Here is a 24,272-nt window from a genome sequence, read left to right on the forward strand (position 1 = left end):
CCCACTATTTGTAAAATCAATTCAGTAAATGTCCTGTCTCAGCCTTTTTCAGCCCGTGCCCAATACATATACTACTCAGTGAGAATAGATGAGGAAATGAAAAACATAGAAACAGACAAACGCACTTTTGTTTCGTAACAGTCTTCAAGGCCAGGAGCTAAACAAAATCGTCGAACTTGCGACCGGGGTAACCTTGGTAATGTAAATGGGTATCCAATGACCACTTAGCAGTTATTCAAGAAAGGTCGTCCACAAGTTCATCTCCAACAGCCTAAAGGAGAGCGAAGTATATTGCACTCTTCAGAGGATGCATTTCGGGCCCCGTACCATTCAGGGAACCGAAGCTGCAGTCCAAGGCTATTTTACCTTTCACTGGACTCTATTTCTCGGCCAAACAGTGGAAATCATATATTCTATTTCTAGTCCAGGACAGAGCATTAAAAATGAAAACACAGATGGTGTCGGTAATTTTCTGCACTGTAAATCCTTTTATTCTTTCCACTCGGGTACTGCAAGACTGATTCCACAAATCTAGGAGTAATGATGTTGAGAATCAGGGTATTTCACGGATTCAGGATGCTCAGGCCACAAACCGCACCGAACCTAGTTCAGCCACTTCCGTGACATAGAGTCTCCCGCCAAGTAGGCCCTCTAACAGAGCCAGGACTCGCTGGACCCCTTTTTCCCAATGTCTTTGTTCAGTTGGTGTTACGAGGTCTGAGGTTATACCTGTTTCTTCCGGCTGTTGTTGGATCCGCAAAGAGAAGTTCCTCAGGTGTGGCAAAATAGTAGTCCGTCTTTTCCTCGTTGCTAAGAATGTTCTGTGCGACTCCTGCGTTCTCAGTTTCCATTGTCTGAGCCAGATCTGTTGGCACCTTTTTGCAGTGCAAAGTGTGGATCCAATTCCTTCCGTTAGTGACCCGAACTGCCGTCCATGTGGCCAATAGGACCTGTTCAGGCCCCTTCCAACGAGGTTCCAGGTTCTTTGAGCGCTGAAAGTTCTTGGTCAAAACCCTGACCAGGCTGTAACAGGTGCCCAGGACCTTCAGAATTGTCAGGCAGTGAATCATGTACCTGTTGGTGAATCAAAGAAAGATTGTCAGTCAGTTCTTTCATGTAACAAAATAGGATACTCAAGTTCTTTTATTTTCTTGGGACATGGAGGACCCCATACATTCATTGGCCTTCCAAAAACTATTTCGTAGGGTGTGAGGCCCGTTCTGCTGTGTGCAACTGCACGAGTAGACCTAAAAGCTAATGGCAGGGCATCAGGCCATTTGAGTCCCGTTGATGCCTGCACTTTGGCCAGTTTGAGTTTAAGGGTTTCGATATGTCTCTCCACCAGTCCTGCAGATTGTGGAAGATTAGCAGCGTGAAACTTCTGACGTATGCCTAAACCCTCAGTGATCAATTTGATAACCGGTCCAATGAAATGAGGTCCATTATCACTCCATAAAATTCTACAAATTCCAAATCGTGGTAAGTATTCTTTCAATAGTATTTTGGCTGTGGTAAGTGCAGTGTTATCTTTTGTAGGATAAGCCTCGACCCATTTGCTAAAGGCGCATACTATTACTAAAACATATTTCAAATTATTACATCTTTCAAGCTCAATGAAATCCATCTGTAGGACCTCAAATGGTGCACTGGGTGGGGAGAACCCACCTTTTGGGGTGGCTACTCCTTTTCCCGGATTGTGTTGCAAACATAATATTCAGCTGTCTTTTTTTTTTTTCTTTTTTGAAAGATTTTTATTTTCTTTGCAACAGTACAGAATAAAAGTTGTGTATACAATTTTCCATCAGCATAGAACAGTACAACACACAATATCACAGTCAGCACCTTGAAATCACCTCTCTGCAACATTACATCTCTGACATCACAGCTCCATATGTCCTCCCCGTGGTCTCTCCTATCAGTCTGTGTCCGAGTTTCCATCTTCCTGCTCCCGTGGTGGATCGCATATGCCTCCTCTGAATTAATTCCATGCCCCCCATATTTTACTCCATTTACGAGGGCACCCCCGCCTAATGAACACCGTTCGTTCAGCTAGCATGAAAGCATCCATGTCCCTTCCCCATGCGACCAGCGATGGCGCCTCCCCTGCCCCCCATTTTTGGGCTATGTTTCGTTTAGCTACCATGATCCCCAGCGTAGTCCAACTCTGAGCCTGATGAGTGAGGTCATTGGGTTCCCATATATTCAGCAGACAGCGTCTAGGCTCCGGCACCAATGACACTCCCTCAGACTGTGACATTGTCCGCATCACACGCTTCCAATATTCTCTGATCGTGGGGCATTCCCATATTGTGTGAAAGAAGGTGCCCTCCTCTCCGCAGCCACGTGGACAAAACGGATGTGCTATTCTGCCTATCCTATGTAGAGTGTGTCTGGTGTAGTATGATCGGTGTAGATTTCGGAGCTGCACCAACCTGAGTCTCGAGGGTATGCCCGCCTCCCGCGGCGAAGCCAGCATCTCCCACCATTCCGAATCGTCAAACTCGCCTACATCACGGGACCATTTCTCTCGCAGGGGTCCCGTTGGGTCCGGCAGGTTGTTTACTAGTTTGCAGTATGTGAGTGACGTGGCCTTCTGATGCATATAATCTGTCAACAACATGTCCTCCATGGGCGACGCCTCCGGAACTTCAGTACCGGGTGGTAGCATTGGCATTAAGGCGTGCCTAATCTGCGTGGAGGACCGATGAGCGCTGGTGCCAGTCTTCTGTCGTACAGGGGTGATAGCACACCTCTCGTGCCCAGTATGTCCCTATCTGCCTTAAACGCGAGGTCCGATTCTGGAGCATGGAACCATTGGTTGATTACCTTCAGCTGCGCCGGTTCAGCTGTCTTTTTGATGTCTGAGTGTTCCCATATTCGCTCTAATTGTGTGGCTATGCTTTTGGCACTAACGTGGGCTGGACCGTACACCATAGTTACAAATGACAATACATAGGAGCTAGGTAATTTCCACCTGTACCCATCTGGTCCTTTTCTCCAACAATTTTCACAGTCCAATATTCCTGTCTTCTTCCACTATTCTATTTCTTTTTCTGTTGCCATCTGTTGTATCTCCCTGACTTCTCGTTCCACATTTGTAATTTTCTCTGCAACAGAGTGCATCACATACATTTTGCCCTGTTGGCTACATGCTGTTTCTTTTGCTGTACTGTCTGAAAAGGCATTGCCTCAGCCCATATCATCTACTATTTTCTGATGTGCACTACACTTAATAATGGCCAGTTGTTTTGGTAGTGTTAATGCAATTAGCACATTTTTAACTAATTCCCCATATTGTATCTTGCTGCCATGTGATGTCAAAAACCCCCTCTCCTTCCATAGGCGTCCGAAATTGTGTGCTACTCCAAAAGCATACTGGCTATCCGTGTAGATGTTGACAATTAAACCTTGACTGAGCTCACAAGCCCTCAAGAGTGCAATGAGTTCTGCTGCTTGCGCAGATTTGTAGGCGATACGTTCTGTTTCCACAATTGTTTGCAATGTAGTAATAGCATAAGCCGCTGTAGTGGTGCCATCAGGTAGCTTAAAGCAAGATCCGTCTACATATAGATCGCCTTGGGCGTTAGGCAGAGGGGTATCAATAAGGTCCACACGACCCTTTGTTTGTTCCTCAGTGGGAAAAATGCAATCATGTATATCACTAGGTTGTTTGGAGGGTAATAGCAACAGGGTAGCTGGATTCAAAGTCAGGTAGCGTTTAAGTGGGATGTGTGGTGCTAGCAAGGTGAGTTTGTACCCAGTAAGACGAGCACTTGTCAAAAGTTGTGTCTCAGTCTGATTCAGCAACACATCAACCGAGTGGGGGACCAGAACCGTCAAATTGTGGTCAAGTACAAGTCCCGCTGATTGCCGGATTGAAATGGCAGTTGCTGCCACAGCTTTCAGGCAACCAGGGAGCGCTCTGGCCACGGGGTCCAAAATTGCAGAAAAGTATGCACATGGGCGTTGTTTATCCCCATGTGGCTGTGTTAGGACAGACAATGCGCAGCCTTTGCGTTTGTGTACATAGAGAAAAAATGGTTTCGTATAATCAGGTGTTCCTAGTACAGGGGCAGAACATAGTGCTGCTCTAAGTTGTTGGTATGCCCTTTGACACTCTGGGGACCAAGGCAAAGGGGATGGGGTATTCTTAGTCGTGAGGGCAAGAAGAGGTTTGATAATGAGGGAAACATTTGGTATCCAGTGCCAACAATAAGATGTCATGCCAATCAATGCCCTAACTTCTTTTTGTGTTTGAAGAATGGGTGTGTGTATAATAGCTTTGATTCTATCTTTGGTCAATGCTCTCCCCTCCTTCGACAAGAGGTGAGCTAAATAGGTGACCTCTGGTCGACAAAACTGTAACTTGTTCTTTGACACTTTGTGGTTCAATTTGGCAGAGTGATGTAACAACATTACCACAGCCTTGGGACAAATTTTTGTGTTGTAAGCTGCTATGAATAAATCAACGTATTGCAGCAAGGCAGCACCTGGTGGTAACTGCAAGGTATCCAATTGACGTTTTAGGGTTTGACTGTAGATGCTTGGGCTCTCCGTGTAGCCTCGGGGAGCGCGACAGAAGCGAAAGGACCATCCTTTTAGGGAGAACCCAAATAAATACCTGCTGGAAGGTACAATGGGGATGGGGTAAAATGCGTTTTTGAGGTCCACAACAGAAGAAACGCACGCTGTTGGTGGGATCATGGTCAATAATGTAGTAATGTCTGGGACTACAGGAAACTGTGGCACTACTACTTTATTAATGTCTCGCAAGTCAATAACAAATCTATAAATCTTATCCTTCGTGGTATCGGAAGTGGAACGCTTTAAAACCGGTAAAATAGGACTAATACAAATATTGCCGTCTGTTTCTTCTATCACCCCTCTGTCAATGAGCTTCTCTATTATTTGTACTAATGCACTCTCTCCTTCCTGCGATATCTGGTATTGCGGTATTTGAGGCAAAATGGCATTTTGTTTAACTTGTATATGTACTGGGTCAATGGATAATAGGCCAACATCAGTATCACCATCTGCCCACACAGATGGTGGCACGGTGGCCAGTTCATGGGGTAACTCATTGTTAACGTACTGCTTATCACAGCTATGTTTACCAAAACGTAACATAAACACCATCCGGTGAACAATAAATACGTTCATGGAAATGCTTGGTTAAGTCTAATCCCAACAGATTGTCAGGGCAATGTGGTGCGAGGAAGAATGGCCAGTTGGTAGTGAAAGGACCAATAGTAAGATCTAAGGGCTTGGACACAAGACTGAGTCTTGGTTTCCCAGCAAAACCTACAGACAAGTTATTATAGCCAGACAAGGGAGTCCCAGGGCTCAGTTGTTGGGAAATTGCACTTCGTGTAGCCCCAGTATCTACCAAAAATTGTTGCAGGGTCCCCAATATTTCAGCAGTAACATATGGGCCTGTCTGATCTACAGGTATAGAAACTGATCCCTCCTCTTGTCCTACGCTGTCCTAGTTAAAATACATGCCTGTGGCACCTGATTCGCTAAAATCATCTGTGTAATAAGTCTTTATCTGACCAGTATTATCAAAGTGATTCCGCCTGTCACTAACAAAGTCGTTGTAATGGGCCTCTCGTCATTCCTCTTCCCACTCCTCTGCCTTGTTGGCGGAGTAAGGGACACTCAGATCGCCAGTGTCCTTCTTTTTTACAGTATGCTCATTGATTTGGCCCTAGTGGGTCAGATGGCTGGGAATCTTGCAGGACCCTCCTCGAGGAGTCAGCCTTAGAAGCCCCTCGGCCCCTACCTCTCTGTGAACCATAGACTTGCTGGAACAATATTTTTGTTTTTAATTCCTTATTTTTACCTTCTTTTTTTGTCTCACTCGTCATTTATTTGGTTTTCGTAATACTGGGCCATGTCCAGGAATTCTAGTTGGTGTAGAAGTGGTCCATGTACTCTCGGCCACTCGTAATTTTTGCAAAATATTGGGTAATAGGATAGCGACACATTTTTCTACAAATAGGTGTTTGCCTGTGTCAGAAGCTGTGTCTTGCCCACTATAGTCGTGGAAAGTTCCCTCAAACCTGGTAAAGAAACCAGGGACCAACTCATCTTTCCTCTGCTTACAAGCCGCTAATTTTGCCCATGATATCTTCTTCGGTGGTATCACCGTTTTCATATAGGTAATTATGTTATCTGGTAGGTCTAATATAACCTGTGGCGGTTTATCCCCTGGTTTCCTATCAGCATCAGCGGCTTCTAACTGCGTCCAGGTGCCTCCAAAGTCTGCATGGTCCTGTCTACGAACCATATGTCAGAGGTAAGGGGGCAATGTAAGTCCGAAAAACATATCAATATCTGCTAGGGTCATGACACAAGAGGTCAATGAAGCACTAATTTCTTCATAAAAAGTGCTCGGTTCTTCCTATGCTCGGGCAAGGAAGCTTTAAGGGTTAATACGTCTGATCTTTTCCAAGGGGAGAAGATCCATTGAAACTGAAACCGGGCCGCATTAACACCCTGACCATCTCCTCCGGCTGGCTGAAACACAGGGGCCGCTTCCCGCATAGGGAGGACTCTGGTTGTACCTGACATTATTTTCTTTAGTCTCTTTTTATGAGTAAAAATATTCTCCACCGCTTGGTTTCATGGAACAGCAGTCAATGTGGCCTCATTTGACAATCTCCATATTTTACTCAAAACTTTAGGGGCCTCCTCACGAGTAGTGGCCCGCTAGTCCCCTATTATCGCATTGGCCTTTTCTCCTACAATATATTGCAAGGTCATTTGTGGGTGTTGTGTCAAGGAAGTGAGGACCTTGTCCAAACGTATATCATCATCTCAAACCCAATCATGGGCTCGAGCCACCAGTATTAATTTGTCGTTCTCTGTAAGGGCAGACCTATGACTTCGTCTATGAGTGGTGGGAGTAAGTACGGTGGTGGTAATCTTACTGTCGGATACGGGAGCCGTGGCAAAAGTAGCAGGTAATGGGGGATACATTGGTGGTATTTGATTGGGAGGAAAAGGTGCTGTTGGGGCCGCAATATTCCTGGTGGGATTCGGCGCATAAGGGGGTGGAGATGGTTGACAGAGTAATTCTTCAAATTCTGAATCTTCAACATCTAAACCCTGTATTGACCTTTCCATTTCTTGCCAAATATACCTTTTGCATTTGAAGTTTAAATCATCTGTCCTCATACTCTATATTTTATTCTTGCTCTTATAGTTTCAATTCTAATTTTCTGCAAAATTGTTTGTTCTTCAGATTTCTTCCTATCCTTTTCTTCCTTAATGGTGTGGCCAAGCTGGCTACCATGGCGGCTGCAGCTTGCTAGGGCTCCGAGACCGGGCCAGCAGAATGACCGTTTCCAGGCGTTGCTCCTGCTGACAAACGCAACCCTGGGCACCGGACCGCTCCTGGAGTCTGTGGATGCGCTGACTCGGCGCATGGAGGGAGAGGACCATCACGGTTGCGGAAAGCAGTGTCCGACTGAGCCCCGGTGGCCCAAGATGGCGGCGGGCGCCCAAAAAAGACAGAGATAGCGCTCCCGGAGGATGGCTGCAGGGCACACATGAGACCGACGGACCCCCCCTCGCGGCAGCCGCGTGAAGCGGCAATGGCAGAGTAGCGCTAGCGGAGCCCCGGAGGCTTCCTGGGCAACCGAGTGACATCGCGCCGGAATTGGCTCGCAGAAGACGGGACGCCATGTTGCCTGCGGCGTGCACCCGACACAGTGACCAGCGCAGTGTGTGACGCGGCAGAACGGTGTTGGGGAGAGACAACTCATCTCCTGCAGTGTCCTTACCGGAGGCAGCGTTGGCGGTGAGAGCGGCACGGGAGGGGAACCCTGGTGTGTCCCGGCGCACCATCGGGACGCCTGACTTCAAGATGGCGCCCATCGGGACATTGCCTTGGTAGTAACTGGAGTGTGACCCGGAGGACTGAGACTGCCGGCAGCAACAGTGAACGTCCTGCGCTCTCCTCATATCGGGCCTGGGGCGCCCTGCCCTGCGGGGGACGGCGAGACTGGAGGACGCCTGACATCACCCCCCTAAAAGCGTCCTGCGAGTCTGCGGAGGGCAGCCCTATTGGAGACACATTGTGGGACGTCCTCTGGACCTGGGGCCTCACCTGGCGGGGGGCCACGAAGCTGGACAGTCCACATCACCCGCTCTGATCGCTAACTCCTGGAGCCACCGCGTGGTACCCCCCGGACGGAGGACGAGCAACGGGGTGCCTACTGGACCCGTGGTGACCTGCAGCAGAGGGCGGAAACGTACGGTGAGGGCACAATTCACTGGTGAGTGCGGGCCTGACGACGAGGCGACTCCTTTACCTCCCTGGAGGACGAGGGATCCCGCGCCAGACGAGCACGAAGCGCGGAGGTGCCCTGGTCGCAGCGATGGGGAAACCCCGGGGGACCCAACAGACGACGGTTCCGGAGACGGCCCCGGAGAAGATGCCCAGGTCCCGGACATGGGTGGGCGCGGTGGAGACACAACCCGACGCCTCGGTCTCCGTCAAGTTGGACCAATTTCTAGCCGCCATTGAACATTCCAGAGTCTCGATGGAGGAGAGCCTCGGGACACTAGCGACAGACATCAATCTTATCCGCGACGACCATCGGAAACTGGCGGATAGAGTGAAAGACGGGGAGCAGAAGATGGCGGACATGCAGCCAACGATCGATAAGCACCAGCAGACTCTTCAGGAGGTACTGCATCGCCTGACGATCATGGAAGAACGTGCGGACGATTTGGAAGGACGCTCACGACGCTGCAACATTCGCGTCCTGGGGCTACCCGAGGGAATTGAAGGCGCAAACCCCTTGCACTTCTTGGAGACATGGGTGAAATCCTTCACTCCGGAAAAGGAGCGCTCGGCGTTCTTCTCCCTGGAAAGAGCCCACAGGGTCCCGGCTCGCAGACCGCCGCCGGGTACACCCCCAAGGCCGATGATAGCGAAGTTCCTCCATTTCCGGGACAGGGATGCAGTATTACGCGCGGCGCGGGCGGCAGGCACCCTGCAGGTGGACAATCAACGGGTTATGGTGTTCCCGGACTATGCCAGAGCGGTTCAACAACAACGGGCCTCCTTTTTGCATGTCAAACGCCGGCTGCGCGAGAACAACATTCAATACTCCCTACTATTCCCGGCTCGCCTCAGAGTGGTTCATGCCGAATCCACTGTATTCTTTACTAATGCCACAGAGGCTCAGGATTGGGCAGACTTGCATTGCACGCGGCAGTCTAGAGCGGAGAGCACGAGAGACCCCCACCCCAAGCCTTCACGATCCGGAAGGCGTTCACAGCGGCGCCCACGTGGCGGAGTGGGTGGCAGGGATCGGGCACGCACCCAGGACTCTCCGGATTTAGAGCAGATTGTGAAAGAAAGGAGGGAGGCCCTGCAAGCTGTGATCGATCTGCAAGCATCCCCCCTGCCGGACGACATAGATAGACCGCCGCATATCTTTACCTCGGAAGGGGAGAATGAAAGCGACGAAACACTGTCGGGGGAGGACTCTGTGACGCCCCCCATGGTCACTCCACAGACGGCGGACCACATTCTGGACGAACAATCTGGCACTTAAACGAAATGAGATGGGACTCTAGAAACTGACATGGAGCTAAGTATACTCTCCTCCCGCCTGTTGTATTTAGACATCAGACCCACTATTTGCTACAGCAGGTGCAACGTTCATTTTCCCTACTAATGGCCCGATTAGTTTCTGGCCCAGTGCGCATGCACCGCCGCCCCCTTCTTATATTGTTGTACCCCCCTTAATTGGGTAAACAGGTTTGGACGCATCGTTGCCGACGATGGGCCCTACGCATTGGGAATGTTCCCCGACCCCAATGGTTCTGTTGCTTATCCCAGTTCAGTATTTCCCTCACCTCCCGCATGGCATGACACAGATCCAAACATCCACTACCTATGACCGCGCAGCGTTGGGGGACACCGGCACCCTTAGCCAGCTCGTGCGACGGAGTTTTACACTCCTCGGTAGGCGCAGTCCTCACGCATGGCGAGTAGGCACACGGACATGACACCTCACGCGCCGCATAACTACGTTACTATCCTCACCCTCAATGTCCGTGGGCTACACACTCCGCGCAAACGATACGCGGCGTACTCTTACGCAAAGCGTCACAATGCCCCGATAGTGTTTTTACAAGAGACGCATCTCATTGCGAAAGAAGTCGGGAAACTACAGTCAAAATGGAGGGGTCTCATATGCGCCACGACTTATTCGGCGTATGCACGCGGGGCGTTGATCTGGGTACGGCCGGGAACCCCCTTTCAGGAGCTTCGGAGGGTGGTTGACAAAGAAGGTAGATATACACTGCTGGAGGGTCTATTGGATGGGCAGGCGGTACTTCTCGGTAGCATTTACGCTCCCAATGTGGATCAAGACAAGTTTTGGGACCATATCACAGGGGTCCTTGCCCCGTTTGCCTCCATACCCTGGGTCCTGGGAGGAGACTATAATTGCACGATCGACCTGCACCTTGACCGCTTGCACCCCCCTCCACTGCACTCCCCGGCACATAAGCAAACTGATAGATTTCGGGCTTGGATTAATCACTGGTCGCTCGCCGATGCTTGGCGAATGCGCCACCCCTTGATCAGAGTGTATTCCTTCCACTCTATCCCCCACAATCTGCGCGTTCGTCTTGACCGCTTTTTATGCTCGGCGGCTATATTACCTAAGGTGGTCAATTCGGACTACCTGGGTAGGATCATATCCGATCACGATGCTCACATCCTCCAGTTACACTGGCGACCCCCACGCCCACCGGTCCCCACCTGGCGTTTACCGCGGGACTGCCTGGCGGACCAGGTCTTCCGGCACGATCAGGAGAGTAGCATCCAAGACTATTTCTCGAGCAACTCAGGCACGGCATCATCTAGATTAGTGGAGTGGGATGCATTCAAGGTGGTAGCCCGGGGAGAATGCTTGAAGCAAATAACGGGGGCTAAACGCGTGCTGGAACAGGCTCTCACAACGACGGAGCAACGCTTGGCTGCTCTCACCAAACGGGATGTCACAACCGAGGAGGAGCGTTACAACAAACAAATGATGGACGGAATGCTGACAATGCATACATTCTCCCCCAGTCAAGAGATCTGGGTTAAATCCATCGTTCTTTTGCCCACTACACCACCCCAGTTTAGACATGGCCATATGCAAATCAGTCTTGACCCTGTGCCTCATGGGAACAGTCCAGCCCGAACTGCCAAGCCATGTCTTCCCTGGACCGGAATCAAGCATCCTAGGACCGGTTTCTGACTATCAGCCGTCATCAGCCAGGATAGCTTGACTCCAGTGGCGTAGTGAGCACGGGTCCCACGTCTGGGAATACCCATCCCACTTAGGGCGAAAAGCGTTACAACAAACAAATGATGGACGGAATGCTGACAATGCATACATTCTCCCCCAGTCAAGAGATCTGGGTTAAATCCATCGTTCTTTTGCCCACTACACCACCCCAGTTTAGACATGGCCATATGCAAATCAGTCTTGACCCTGTGCCTCATGGGAACAGTCCAGCCCGAACTGCCAAGCCATGTCTTCCCTGGACCGGAATCAAGCATCCTAGGACCGGTTTCTGACTATCAGCCGTCATCAGCCAGGATAGCTTGACTCCAGTGGCGTAGTGAGCACGGGTCCCACGTCTGGGAATACCCATCCCACTTAGGGCGAAAAGCGTTACAACAAACAAATGATGGACGGAATGCTGACAATGCATACATTCTCCCCCAGTCAAGAGATCTGGGTTAAATCCATCGTTCTTTTGCCCACTACACCACCCCAGTTTAGACATGGCCATATGCAAATCAGTCTTGACCCTGTGCCTCATGGGAACAGTCCAGCCCGAACTGCCAAGCCATGTCTTCCCTGGACCGGAATCAAGCATCCTAGGACCGGTTTCTGACTATCAGCCGTCATCAGCCAGGATAGCTTGACTCCAGTGGCGTAGTGAGCACGGGTCCCACGTCTGGGAATACCCATCCCACTTAGGGCGAAAAGCGTTACAACAAACAAATGATGGACGGAATGCTGACAATGCATACATTCTCCCCCAGTCAAGAGATCTGGGTTAAATCCATCGTTCTTTTGCCCACTACACCACCCCAGTTTAGACATGGCCATATGCAAATCAGTCTTGACCCTGTGCCTCATGGGAACAGTCCAGCCCGAACTGCCAAGCCATGTCTTCCCTGGACCGGAATCAAGCATCCTAGGACCGGTTTCTGACTATCAGCCGTCATCAGCCAGGATAGCTTGACTCCAGTGGCGTAGTGAGCACGGGTCCCACGTCTGGGAATACCCATCCCACTTAGGGCGAAAAGCGTTACAACAAACAAATGATGGACGGAATGCTGACAATGCATACATTCTCCCCCAGTCAAGAGATCTGGGTTAAATCCATCGTTCTTTTGCCCACTACACCACCCCAGTTTAGACATGGCCATATGCAAATCAGTCTTGACCCTGTGCCTCATGGGAACAGTCCAGCCCGAACTGCCAAGCCATGTCTTCCCTGGACCGGAATCAAGCATCCTAGGACCGGTTTCTGACTATCAGCCGTCATCAGCCAGGATAGCTTGACTCCAGTGGCGTAGTGAGCACGGGTCCCACGTCTGGGAATACCCATCCCACTTAGGGCGAAAAGCGTTACAACAAACAAATGATGGACGGAATGCTGACAATGCATACATTCTCCCCCAGTCAAGAGATCTGGGTAAAATCATCGTTCTTTTGCCCACTACACCACCCCAGTTTAGACATGGCCATATGCAAATCAGTCTTGACCCTGTGCCTCATGGGAACAGTCCAGCCCGAACTGCCAAGCCATGTCTTCCCTGGACCGGAATCAAGCATCCTAGGACCGGTTTCTGACTATCAGCCGTCATCAGCCAGGATAGCTTGACTCCAGTGGCGTAGTGAGCACGGGTCCCACGTCTGGGAATACCCATCCCACTTAGGGCGAAAAGCGTTACAACAAACAAATGATGGACGGAATGCTGACAATGCATACATTCTCCCCCAGTCAAGAGATCTGGGTTAAATCCATCGTTCTTTTGCCCACTACACCACCCCAGTTTAGACATGGCCATATGCAAATCAGTCTTGACCCTGTGCCTCATGGGAACAGTCCAGCCCGAACTGCCAAGCCATGTCTTCCCTGGACCGGAATCAAGCATCCTAGGACCGGTTTCTGACTATCAGCCGTCATCAGCCAGGATAGCTTGACTCCAGTGGCGTAGTGAGCACGGGTCCCACGTCTGGGAATACCCATCCCACTTAGGGCGAAAAGCGTTACAACAAACAAATGATGGACGGAATGCTGACAATGCATACATTCTCCCCCAGTCAAGAGATCTGGGTTAAATCCATCGTTCTTTTGCCCACTACACCACCCCAGTTTAGACATGGCCATATGCAAATCAGTCTTGACCCTGTGCCTCATGGGAACAGTCCAGCCCGAACTGCCAAGCCATGTCTTCCCTGGACCGGAATCAAGCATCCTAGGACCGGTTTCTGACTATCAGCCGTCATCAGCCAGGATAGCTTGACTCCAGTGGCGTAGTGAGCACGGGTCCCACGTCTGGGAATACCCATCCCACTTAGGGCGAAAAGCGTTACAACAAACAAATGATGGACGGAATGCTGACAATGCATACATTCTCCCCCAGTCAAGAGATCTGGGTTAAATCCATCGTTCTTTTGCCCACTACACCACCCCAGTTTAGACATGGCCATATGCAAATCAGTCTTGACCCTGTGCCTCATGGGAACAGTCCAGCCCGAACTGCCAAGCCATGTCTTCCCTGGACCGGAATCAAGCATCCTAGGACCGGTTTCTGACTATCAGCCGTCATCAGCCAGGATAGCTTGACTCCAGTGGCGTAGTGAGCACGGGTCCCACGTCTGGGAATACCCATCCCACTTAGGGCGAAAAGCGTTACAACAAACAAATGATGGACGGAATGCTGACAATGCATACATTCTCCCCCAGTCAAGAGATCTGGGTTAAATCCATCGTTCTTTTGCCCACTACACCACCCCAGTTTAGACATGGCCATATGCAAATCAGTCTTGACCCTGTGCCTCATGGGAACAGTCCAGCCCGAACTGCCAAGCCATGTCTTCCCTGGACCGGAATCAAGCATCCTAGGACCGGTTTCTGACTATCAGCCGTCATCAGCCAGGATAGCTTGACTCCAGTGGCGTAGTGAGCACGGGTCCCACGTCTGGGAATACCCATCCCACTTAGGGCGAAAAGCGTTACAACAAACAAATGATGGACGGAATGCTGACAATGCATACATTCTCCCCCAGTCAAGAGATCTGGGTTAAATCCATCGTTCTTTTGCCCACTACACCACCCCAGTTTAGACATGGCCATATGCAAATCAGTCTTGACCCTGTGCCTCATGGGAACAGTCCAGCCCGAACTGCCAAGCCATGTCTTCCCTGGACCGGAATCAAGCATCCTAGGACCGGTTTCTGACTATCAGCCGTCATCAGCCAGGATAGCTTGACTCCAGTGGCGTAGTGAGCACGGGTCCCACGTCTGGGAATACCCATCCCACTTAGGGCGAAAAGCGTTACAACAAACAAATGATGGACGGAATGCTGACAATGCATACATTCTCCCCCAGTCAAGAGATCTGGGTTAAATCCATCGTTCTTTTGCCCACTACACCACCCCAGTTTAGACATGGCCATATGCAAATCAGTCTTGACCCTGTGCCTCATGGGAACAGTCCAGCCCGAACTGCCAAGCCATGTCTTCCCTGGACCGGAATCAAGCATCCTAGGACCGGTTTCTGACTATCAGCCGTCATCAGCCAGGATAGCTTGACTCCAGTGGCGTAGTGAGCACGGGTCCCACGTCTGGGAATACCCATCCCACTTAGGGCGAAAAGCGTTACAACAAACAAATGATGGACGGAATGCTGACAATGCATACATTCTCCCCCAGTCAAGAGATCTGGGTTAAATCCATCGTTCTTTTGCCCACTACACCACCCCAGTTTAGACATGGCCATATGCAAATCAGTCTTGACCCTGTGCCTCATGGGAACAGTCCAGCCCGAACTGCCAAGCCATGTCTTCCCTGGACCGGAATCAAGCATCCTAGGACCGGTTTCTGACTATCAGCCGTCATCAGCCAGGATAGCTTGACTCCAGTGGCGTAGTGAGCACGGGTCCCACGTCTGGGAATACCCATCCCACTTAGGGCGAAAAGCGTTACAACAAACAAATGATGGACGGAATGCTGACAATGCATACATTCTCCCCCAGTCAAGAGATCTGGGTTAAATCCATCGTTCTTTTGCCCACTACACCACCCCAGTTTAGACATGGCCATATGCAAATCAGTCTTGACCCTGTGCCTCATGGGAACAGTCCAGCCCGAACTGCCAACCGAGGAGGAGGCGCGACGTGTAGCCGAGGCAAAAACGGCCTATCAGACTGCCTCCGCGGACCTACGAAGGTACAACTTCCGGTCGTATGCTACACGGATGCATAAAGAGAGGGACAAAACAGGCACTCTCTTGGCATGGTTGGCCAGGCAGGACACGGACATCAAGCCCATCACCGAGGTACTAGACCGTGGGGGGGCGTTGGTGCGCTCCCAGGCGGAGATTCTAGGGGCTTTCCGAGACTACTATGCTGAGATATACAGCGACCCTGCCCCCACCCCGCAAACTGTAGTGGATCGATTCCTCGATCCTCTCCCTATCCCAACCATTACGAGGACAGAGAGGGAGACCCTAGACGCCGTAATAACTGCGGCAGAGGTGAAGCGGGCCCTGCAGGCCCTGGCCCGCAATAAGGCTCCGGGGCTAGATGGGTTCCCCTTAGAATATTACACGACATTCGCGGTGCACCTAGTCCCTCGATTGGTGGAAGTGTTTGCGGCGGCACTGAAGAAGGGGGAGTTACCGAAATCCATGCGAGAATCCGTCATTGTGACGTTCTTGAAACCCCATAGGGACCCGCAACACATGGCCTCCTATCGCCCGATATCGCTGTTGTCCGCCGATTGCAAACTCCTCGGGAAAGCACTCGCAGACAGATACGTACAAATCATACACACCCTGGTCCACCCGGATCAGTGCGGATTTATTCCCGGCAGACGCACGTCCCAGAATATACGTCGGGTGTTCCACATTCAGGATCAGGTAAGGGGAATATACCCCCGAGCGGCCTGTCTCATCCTGGATCTTGAGAAGGCCTTTGATTCCCTCACATGGCACTTTCTGTTCTCGGTAGTGCAGCGAGCGGGCATTGGACCCACCCTCCTCGCCTACACGCGCCTACTGTACACTGGGCTCACCTCGCGGATGCGCCTAGGTCGATATATATCGACGGAGTTCGCGGTTCGGAGGGGCACGCGACAGGGCTGCCCACTGTCCCCTCTACTTTTTGCTCTGGCGGTGGAGCCGCTCGCCATACGCCTTCGACAGGAAGGGGAGAGCTGGGGCATCCCGGTGGCGGGCACAGTGCATAGTGTTTCCTTATACGCGGATGACTTGCTGATCTATGTGCGGGACATCACCGACGACCTGACCCCCCTCTGGGAAACCTTGACGGAGTTTGCGGCGGTCTCGGGACTACGGGTGAATTGGGACAAGTCCACGATATACCCGCTGCACCCGGATCTGCCCCCGCGGGAGGTTCGACTGGGTGCTCAGTGGGTGCCCTGGAGTGCGGAGGCCCCTCGATACCTTGGGATCCGTCTCTACCACTCCTCCACAGATATGTTTGAGGGTAACCATAACAGGGCACTGGCTAGTATTAGGGCTGCGATCGGATTTTGGAAGAGGCTTCCACTGGCTCCAATTGGGAGAGTGGCGCTAGCCAAGATGATCATAGTCCCAAGATTGTTGTATTTTTTTACCAATCTGCCAGTGATCCCGCCCAGGGCCTTTTTCCGGGACCTAGACTCCCTCCTTAGCGCACTCATTTGGGGATCCACTAGGCACAGGATAGCCCTGAAAAAACTGCAGCTACCCACCACACAGGGTGGCTTGGGAGCCCCCTCATTTGAGGCCTACTTCTTGGCAGCACAACTGCAATGGCTGTCTCACTGGACGGCAGACAGATACACTGTGGAAACTCACACTGTCGCAGGACGGATATCGGCCCCGGAGATCCGTCGCCTACTCCTCCCTGGCACTAAACCAAAGCGCACATACCCTTTACAAGTGTCGGTGGCGCGTAAGTGCATGATGAGGATACACCGTATGTCCCCGGGGGTTCCACTGTCCTCCCCTCTACTCACCCTGGTGGGGTGGCACAAACAGGAACACTACTACACCAATAGCGAGCTCCGCACGTGGACATCGTGCGGATTAACAGAGGTGGAGTCCCTATTCGAGGAGGGGCAACTAAGACCATTCCATAGCCTAGTAGAAGAGTATGATCTTCCCCCGGGACAATTCTTGCTCCATCGCCAACTCCTAGCGAGCTACCGACCGCATCAGGACCTAATCAAAGGGGAGCCACGCACACATCCGGTTCTCCACGCGATCTTACGCATGGGCGTGGGGCGCCATCTCACTACCTGGCTTTATAAAGCCATCCGGGAACTGTCTTACAAACCACTGGAGACCCTGCGAGCCACTTGGGAGGCCGAAATTGGGCGTGCGTTCCACGAGGGGGAGTGGGGGAGAGCCTTGGAGTACCCTAAGAAGGTCTCTAGGAACGCACGCTTTAAGAACATTCAATACTACATCCTGCATAGGGCCTATTTAACACCCGCACGCCTCCAACGGTTCTACCCTGACACTCAGTTCCTCTGTCCCAGATGCCAAGAGCGGAATGCAGATTTCCAACATATGTTTTGGAATTGCTCCACCATCAAAACTTTCTGGCACCACATTCACACCGCACTAGGTACCCTCACGGGGCTAACCTGCATGACCACATGGGAGGCCACCGCCATAGGCATCTTCCGCGCGGGTAAGCAACACAAGGTGCGGACGCGCTTCCTCTCCCTGGCGGTGCTTTTGGCCAAACGCAGCATCGCTATGCACTGGCGCTCCCCCACAGGTCCACCGCTGGCGGCTTGGGTGGGAGCTACACACAAGTGGGCGGCGGCAGAGGAGGAGACGTTGCGGGAGGAAGAGGTGAGAGGGGTCCGCAAACACCACATATCAATGGAATGGGCCATGCTATTGTATCAGTTCAAGCAGCTATCCCCGGGTGCAGATCCAATAGACAGCCCACTCACACCGTCAGCTCAGCACGCGCAGTCACAGACCCCGCCCAACCAATCTCTCGACATTCCGCCCACATGATCTTATTACATACCCCAACATCGGTTATGCTAACGTAATTCTAGGTCGACCCCCAATAGGATAGACACTCATGAGACACAGAGGTGCCTTACCCCAACGACGCTACAAACCCTCGCCGATATCATTGGTTGTGCCTGTTCATGCCCCCCCCCCCCTAGTTTAGGCCTTCGTTTTACCCTAGTTTCTGTGCCATATTTGGAACCTGAGACACCGGGGTATACACCTCATATCAAGTCTGTACGTGGGTTATGTTCTCCGATGACGTATCAATGATATATGCAGCTGATGTGTACCACTATTGAATGTACTATCTGTTATAACTATCTGAAAGATCTATATGATGTACAATGTGTCTAATGTAAAAATGGCAATAAAAATAAGTTTTTAAAAAAAAATCCTTTTCTTCCTTATTTTGTTTCTGTTTAATTTGTTTTCTCCACAATCCTAGGACGTCAAACATACTCTGTCTACTTTTTCTTTTAAAGAGTTGTTCCTCTACATATTGTAATTTATTTAATTCAAAGGTAGGTTAAGTGGCCACTGCAAATTGGTATCTGCCTTTGTGTATTTATTCCATAATGTACTGAACAATATGGAAGAAATACCATGTTTAATGTACATTTCATAATTTGGAGTACCCTCTCTAGGCGCCAGCTGTCTTTCCTCCAATATTCTATCTTTGTCACCACCACAACAACATAATGTATGAATTTTACTAAAGACAGGCATGTTTGTCAATCCCTTCTTAACAATGTTGTCAAGAAAATTTAAACATATACTAAGAGTGAGAAAAATTCCTCACATTACCTGCCTAAAACATTTGCAAATGTTTTATCAAGACCAAGTAAAAAAAAAGACAACCATTTCAATCCTACCTGATGGTAATTCTTCAACTCCCACCTGCCGATCCTCTGATCAATAGATCACCATCAGATGCCAACCGAAGAGCCCCAGTTGAGACCCGCGGCCGCCACAAAGGTCGGATCGATTAGCTGAAAAATCACTTTGGCTGCGAGAACAAGTCTCCTCTTGCGGGGCGCCCTTTGGTGTTTCTGTCCTTTCGAAACGACCTCCTTCTGGTCCAGCCACGGTCTTCAATGGTGTCCCACGATGGGCGCCAATTGTAGAAATGGGAATTTTATGTATCCCACTGGTGCAGGGACACCCTCGGTCTACGGGTTCAATAATGAGGATCAACACTGGAGTGGAAACAAAATACAAGTTTATTACGCTCATTAACGGGCGGTCTTACAGACACTGAAAGTGTCTGAGAGGGAACTAACAGCATAAGTCTCAGTACAGCATTTTATACAAATTCTTCAAGTCTTGGTACAGCACAACACCCACTGACACTCCAACTGTTGATCCTTGATAAACCACCACTCATGCTGTTTTCGTAGATAGATAAGGGCGGTTTCAGGCGCAGGAGGATGTATAGATAGGAACATCTGCGTGCTCAGGACATATCAACAGGGCCAAGTCTTTATTGTTTGCATGCAAGTATTATCCTATTGGTGCACCCAGCTCTCAGGGAAACACGTAACTCCCCATCCTTGTAATGTCGACCACAAGAAACACAAAATGGATGTTTGTGGACAAAATGGATGGCAGCATAGGCTAGGTTAACATGATACATTTTCCCGTCTAACTGTAGATGTTAGTCATGATCTCTAGGTCATTCACAATGCAGGGCCATTTGAGTGTTCTACAGTTGTTTCCTATCATAGGTTGATTCAACAAAGGATATGGATACATTTTTTGTGCATTAATATTACGCCCTGTCCACTCTAGGCACAAGGGATAATGGTTGATATCTTCTCTTTCCCTGTCTATTCAGAATTTTGTACCATGTTATTGTGCTATGCAATATGTAATCAATTCTTGTGCAAGCAGTGCCCATTCTGAATGTTTACAAAAGGGTATCACTTTCATTACCCTCCTTGATCCTTCCATTGCATGCGCTTAAGCCATGCTCTGTTGTTAAAGATGCTATTTTCATGGTCGCAGTGGTACATGGTTACCTGCATCCAATTGGGGGACACCTCTTGCCATATCCTCCTCCTCAATGATCGAACCCAGACTATGAGTGGCTTGTAAGTACAATTAAAATCTCACCCTACAATAATTGTATCACTGGGATCTAATCTTTCAAGAATGGTGTCCAGTGATTTTATTATCTGATTCAATATTGGATTGCTCAGTTGTATGTAGATATTGAACACATGTAGCGATTTATCATTGTTCATAGTTATTTTGATTCCAAGCATGTCTAATTAACCAATATGATAGATGTCAGTATTTACGTCTGGAGCAATTTTTGTCCATATCACCAAGCCTCCTAATGGTCTACCATTCTGTGAGGGAATTGCGTTTTTGTAAAATGTTTTATACCCTTGTTTATAAGGTGGGTCTAGCAGCCATGTCTCCTGGAAGAGGCAGAGATGGAACTGCTCTATGTATTTGTGCCAATCAGGATCTAATAGCCTACTTTTAGTCCTGCTACATTCCATTAGGTCATTGCTACAATTTCCTTGCCCATTGTCCTAGAAATGTTAGAAATGTTCAGGCATTCCTCCCGCTTTATCTCCAAATTTGCGAAGTTATTTTCCTCCCTGCTTTTGTCTACTTGGTTTTCTTGGTGATCTGCCCTATTTAAATGTTCTGCTTGTGCTGTCTCCATATCCTGACCATCTTCTGGAGTTTGGTTTGCACTTTTTTGTTCAACTATCCTATATGTTGTTAGTCAATCTACTGCATAAAGGTTTTGCATGTTTTATGGTCAAGCAGGGCACAGCTTATGGAGCTTAAAATGTATTGATTTTGACAATGATTCTGTTCTTAGGTCCATAGCAATTAATCCATCCACAATGTTTTTGTCCATGACTATAAGGGTGATAGTGTCATAACTGTTCTCCCCATCTTGCAGGCGTTCAGCTCCCACTATGTCTGAGCGTACTACAGACAAGCATCGCCAATTATGCCTGATTCAATGGGTAACCTTATTTTTCAGAGCTTTCCCCTCCTCTCTGCCCCATTTGTTTAACTTTGGGACATTTGTTAGGTAGATTCTGTGCTCGCTGGGGCTTTTTAATGTTTCTCCTTCTTTATACTTGTTTCTTGTGTTGGGACCACCCCTCCACTGGCCTAAGTACCATGGTGTTTGTGTATTTCCTTTCTGGTGACAGTAGGAAGTTTGATGGGATAAAGACTTAGATGGAAACTGGGGTCGCCTTACTAAGGATGTACCATGATCTTTTGTACTCGTCATTCTAACCCAGGGGTACTCATAGTACGGCCTGCGGGCCGCCAGCGGCCCGGCAAGCCTTTCTTGGCGGCCCGCGGACCTTGCAGACATCGTACCGGTGTTTTTTGTTATTTTTAACAGTGTCAGCAAATACAGACTCTGCTCTGTGGGGGCCCAGGGATTCAAGCGATAGTCCGAGTGGAGCTGCTGGGGCGCTAAAGGTGAAATACAACAAAGCCTCGTTATCATGCAAATGGTCTCTTAAAGCTGCCACACAAGCAGGGGGGGGGGGGTAGAGGTGACAAAGAATGACAAGAGAACAGCAGGGTGTGAGAGTCGGGTAAGGGGTCAGAGGGTGACAGAGGGCAGTAGGGAGAGACAGAAACAGACAGAGACAGATAGAGATAGAGACTAACAGAGACAGGGACAGACAGAGACAGATAGGCAGAGACAGGGACAGACAGGCAGAGACAGAGAGGCAAAGAGACAGACGGAAAGGGGGATGGAGGGCGACAGAGAGAGAGGGAGACGGAGAGAGAGAGGGAGGGAGACGGGGAGAGGGAGGGAGACGGGGAGAGAGAGGGAGACGAGGAGAGGGAGGGAGACGAGGAGAGGGAGGGAGACGGGGAGAGGGAGGGAGAGGGAGGGAGACTGAGAGGGAGGGAGACAGAGGGAGGGAGACTGAGAGGGAGGGAGACGGGGAGAGGGAGGGAGACGGAGAGGGAGGGAGAGAGGGGAAGAGGGGGAGGAAGGGAGGGAGACGGAGAGGAAGGGAGACGGAGAGGAAGGGAGACGGAGAGGGAGAGAGAGAGGGGGAGACAGAGAGGGGGAGACAGAGGGAGACGGAGAGGGAGGGAGATAGAGGGAGGGAGACAGAGAGAGAGGGAGGGAGACAGAGAGAGAGGGAGGGAGACAGAGGAGGGAGGGAGACGGAGGAGGGAGGGAGGGAGATGGAGAGAGGGAGAGAGAGAGATATGTGTATGCAGGGTCCGGTGGCTCAGTGGACGAAGGCGTCCGCTGCAGGGACCTATGTTCCACCTCATGGTCGCAGGTTTTTTTTGTTGCTCTAGCCCCGCCCCCTCCCCCAGTGACGGTGCGGCTCTCGGCCACAAACCGCACTGTAAATTTGCCCCCCAAGAGAAAGTTTGTGAGTACCCCTGCTCTAACCAATCTGTATAGGTAACACTTGTTATCAGGAATGATCTTCCTGCCCCAGCTGGATAACTCAAGAGAGTTCAGGTCTGGTTGTGCAGCAATGAATTCTAATCTCTCTTGCACAGGTTGAGGTATAGGGGTTAGGTACTTTAATGGCCTAGGCATCTCTGCTACTTCTTGATGTTGTGCCTTTATAATCGTTCACTTGTAGTCAGTATTTCTATTGACTCTTTTAAGCCCAGCACTTAATTTGTTAATTCCTTTATTTTTGCTAGGAGTATTTTTACTTTACTGCCATTGCATCTATAGTATTTAGTTCCTGATGATTGCATTGGCTCTACTTCTATTTGGAGTCCCCTGGGTGTTGTGGACGGTTTATCTAAACATTTGGAACCTTTCAGATTTTGCTTGTGTGTTTAGGGCTGGTTCATCATTTAACAGCGGTGTAAAACTAGTTGTGCAAATAACTGTCGTGGCCAGCCTCTCCTGCTCTTCACCCTTGTCTACATCAAGGTGGGTTTCTTTTACCAAGTGCTAATGTGCCTATCTCATTGCTATGACTTTTGCATCAACTGGTTCTACTACCTGAGATGTACATTTGTGAGTCCCTGTCTTGCCAGTTTCTGATAGTGTATTACTCAATTTCCCCTTTTATTCCTTCCTTTTGTGGTGTAGTAGGAGGTTATTTTATTTTCTCCTTCTGTGCTTTAGTATATTGTACCTTGTCCCCCAGCATGCATTCAACCTCCTCTATTAGATCTTCTATTTGTGCCACTGTACAACTATCTCGCGCACTTCTCATTATCTTTGCTGTTTTCCCCTGGGGCACTTCTGCTGCCTTTCGTTTCCCCATAAGGTTTTAGTTTAATTCCCTAGCCCAAGATACTAAGTCTTATCGTATGAGCTAAACAAGGAAAGCGATTAGGAGTTCCGTTTTAACCTCAAAATATTATAAACCAAAATCAGAAGCAAGTGCTATTCAGGGCTTCTGTCTATAAGTGGGGCCGTCGCTGCAGCATGTGTAGTCAGCGTCTCTCAATGTTAGTTAAAAAGAGAAAAGAACTCCTCCCGGAGACTCCTGTATATCTTCACATACGTTTGTGGGGCGCAAGTGCACAGTCCCTTACATTCCGTTGCTCACGTACACGGACATTGTCAGGAGCTGCAACAGTTGAGGTATCAGTACAGCACAGGATGTTTGAAGAAAGATGGGGGGGCTCAGCTCAGCTTCCTCGGGAGTCCCACAGGCGTGGACGGGCCTGCCCTTGGCCCAGGCTTTGCCCGGGAGCGTCCCGCGCCATGGAACCGCAGCGCCTTTAGTAGTGCCTGTTGTATTGTCTGTCTTTTGCTTTCTCGCCCTAAGTGCGCCAGGTATGCCCAGACGTGGATCCTGGGCTCACTGTGCCACTGGAATCAAGCTATCCTGGCTGAAGAGGGATGAAACCCCGAAACCGGTCCTAGGATGCTTGTTTCCGATCCAGGGAGGACCTGGCTTGGCAGTTCGGACTGGACTGTTCCCATGAGGCACAGGGTCAAGACTGATTTTCATATGGCAAGGTCTAAACTGGG

At 50.0% G+C, this 24,272-nt stretch overlaps 1 protein-coding gene across 1 annotated transcript; it reads right to left on the bottom strand.

Moving 5' to 3' along the window:
• Window positions 1-826: 826 nt before the first annotated feature.
• On the bottom strand, window positions 827-24,272 carry LOC146833405 (uncharacterized). The gene is made up of 2 exons (XM_085600070.1): window positions 19,180-24,272; window positions 827-1,074 (listed from the first exon to the last, which is right to left on the bottom strand). Exon 1 carries the CDS (start codon window positions 22,866-22,868, stop codon window positions 21,960-21,962), a length of 909 nt encoding a protein of 302 aa, XP_085456196.1. The 5' UTR covers window positions 22,869-24,272; the 3' UTR covers window positions 827-1,074; window positions 19,180-21,959.

Source organism: Triturus cristatus, chromosome 4_2 (assembly GCF_964204655.1).
Source record: "Triturus cristatus chromosome 4_2, aTriCri1.1, whole genome shotgun sequence".
NCBI lineage: Eukaryota > Metazoa > Chordata > Amphibia > Caudata > Salamandridae > Triturus > Triturus cristatus.

Bases quoted from the DNA above. Each gene is read 5' to 3' on its own strand.
- LOC146833405 (XM_085600070.1), bottom strand. From the start codon at position 22,868: ATGCCTAGGCCATTAAAGTACCTAACCCCTATACCTCAACCTGTGCAA.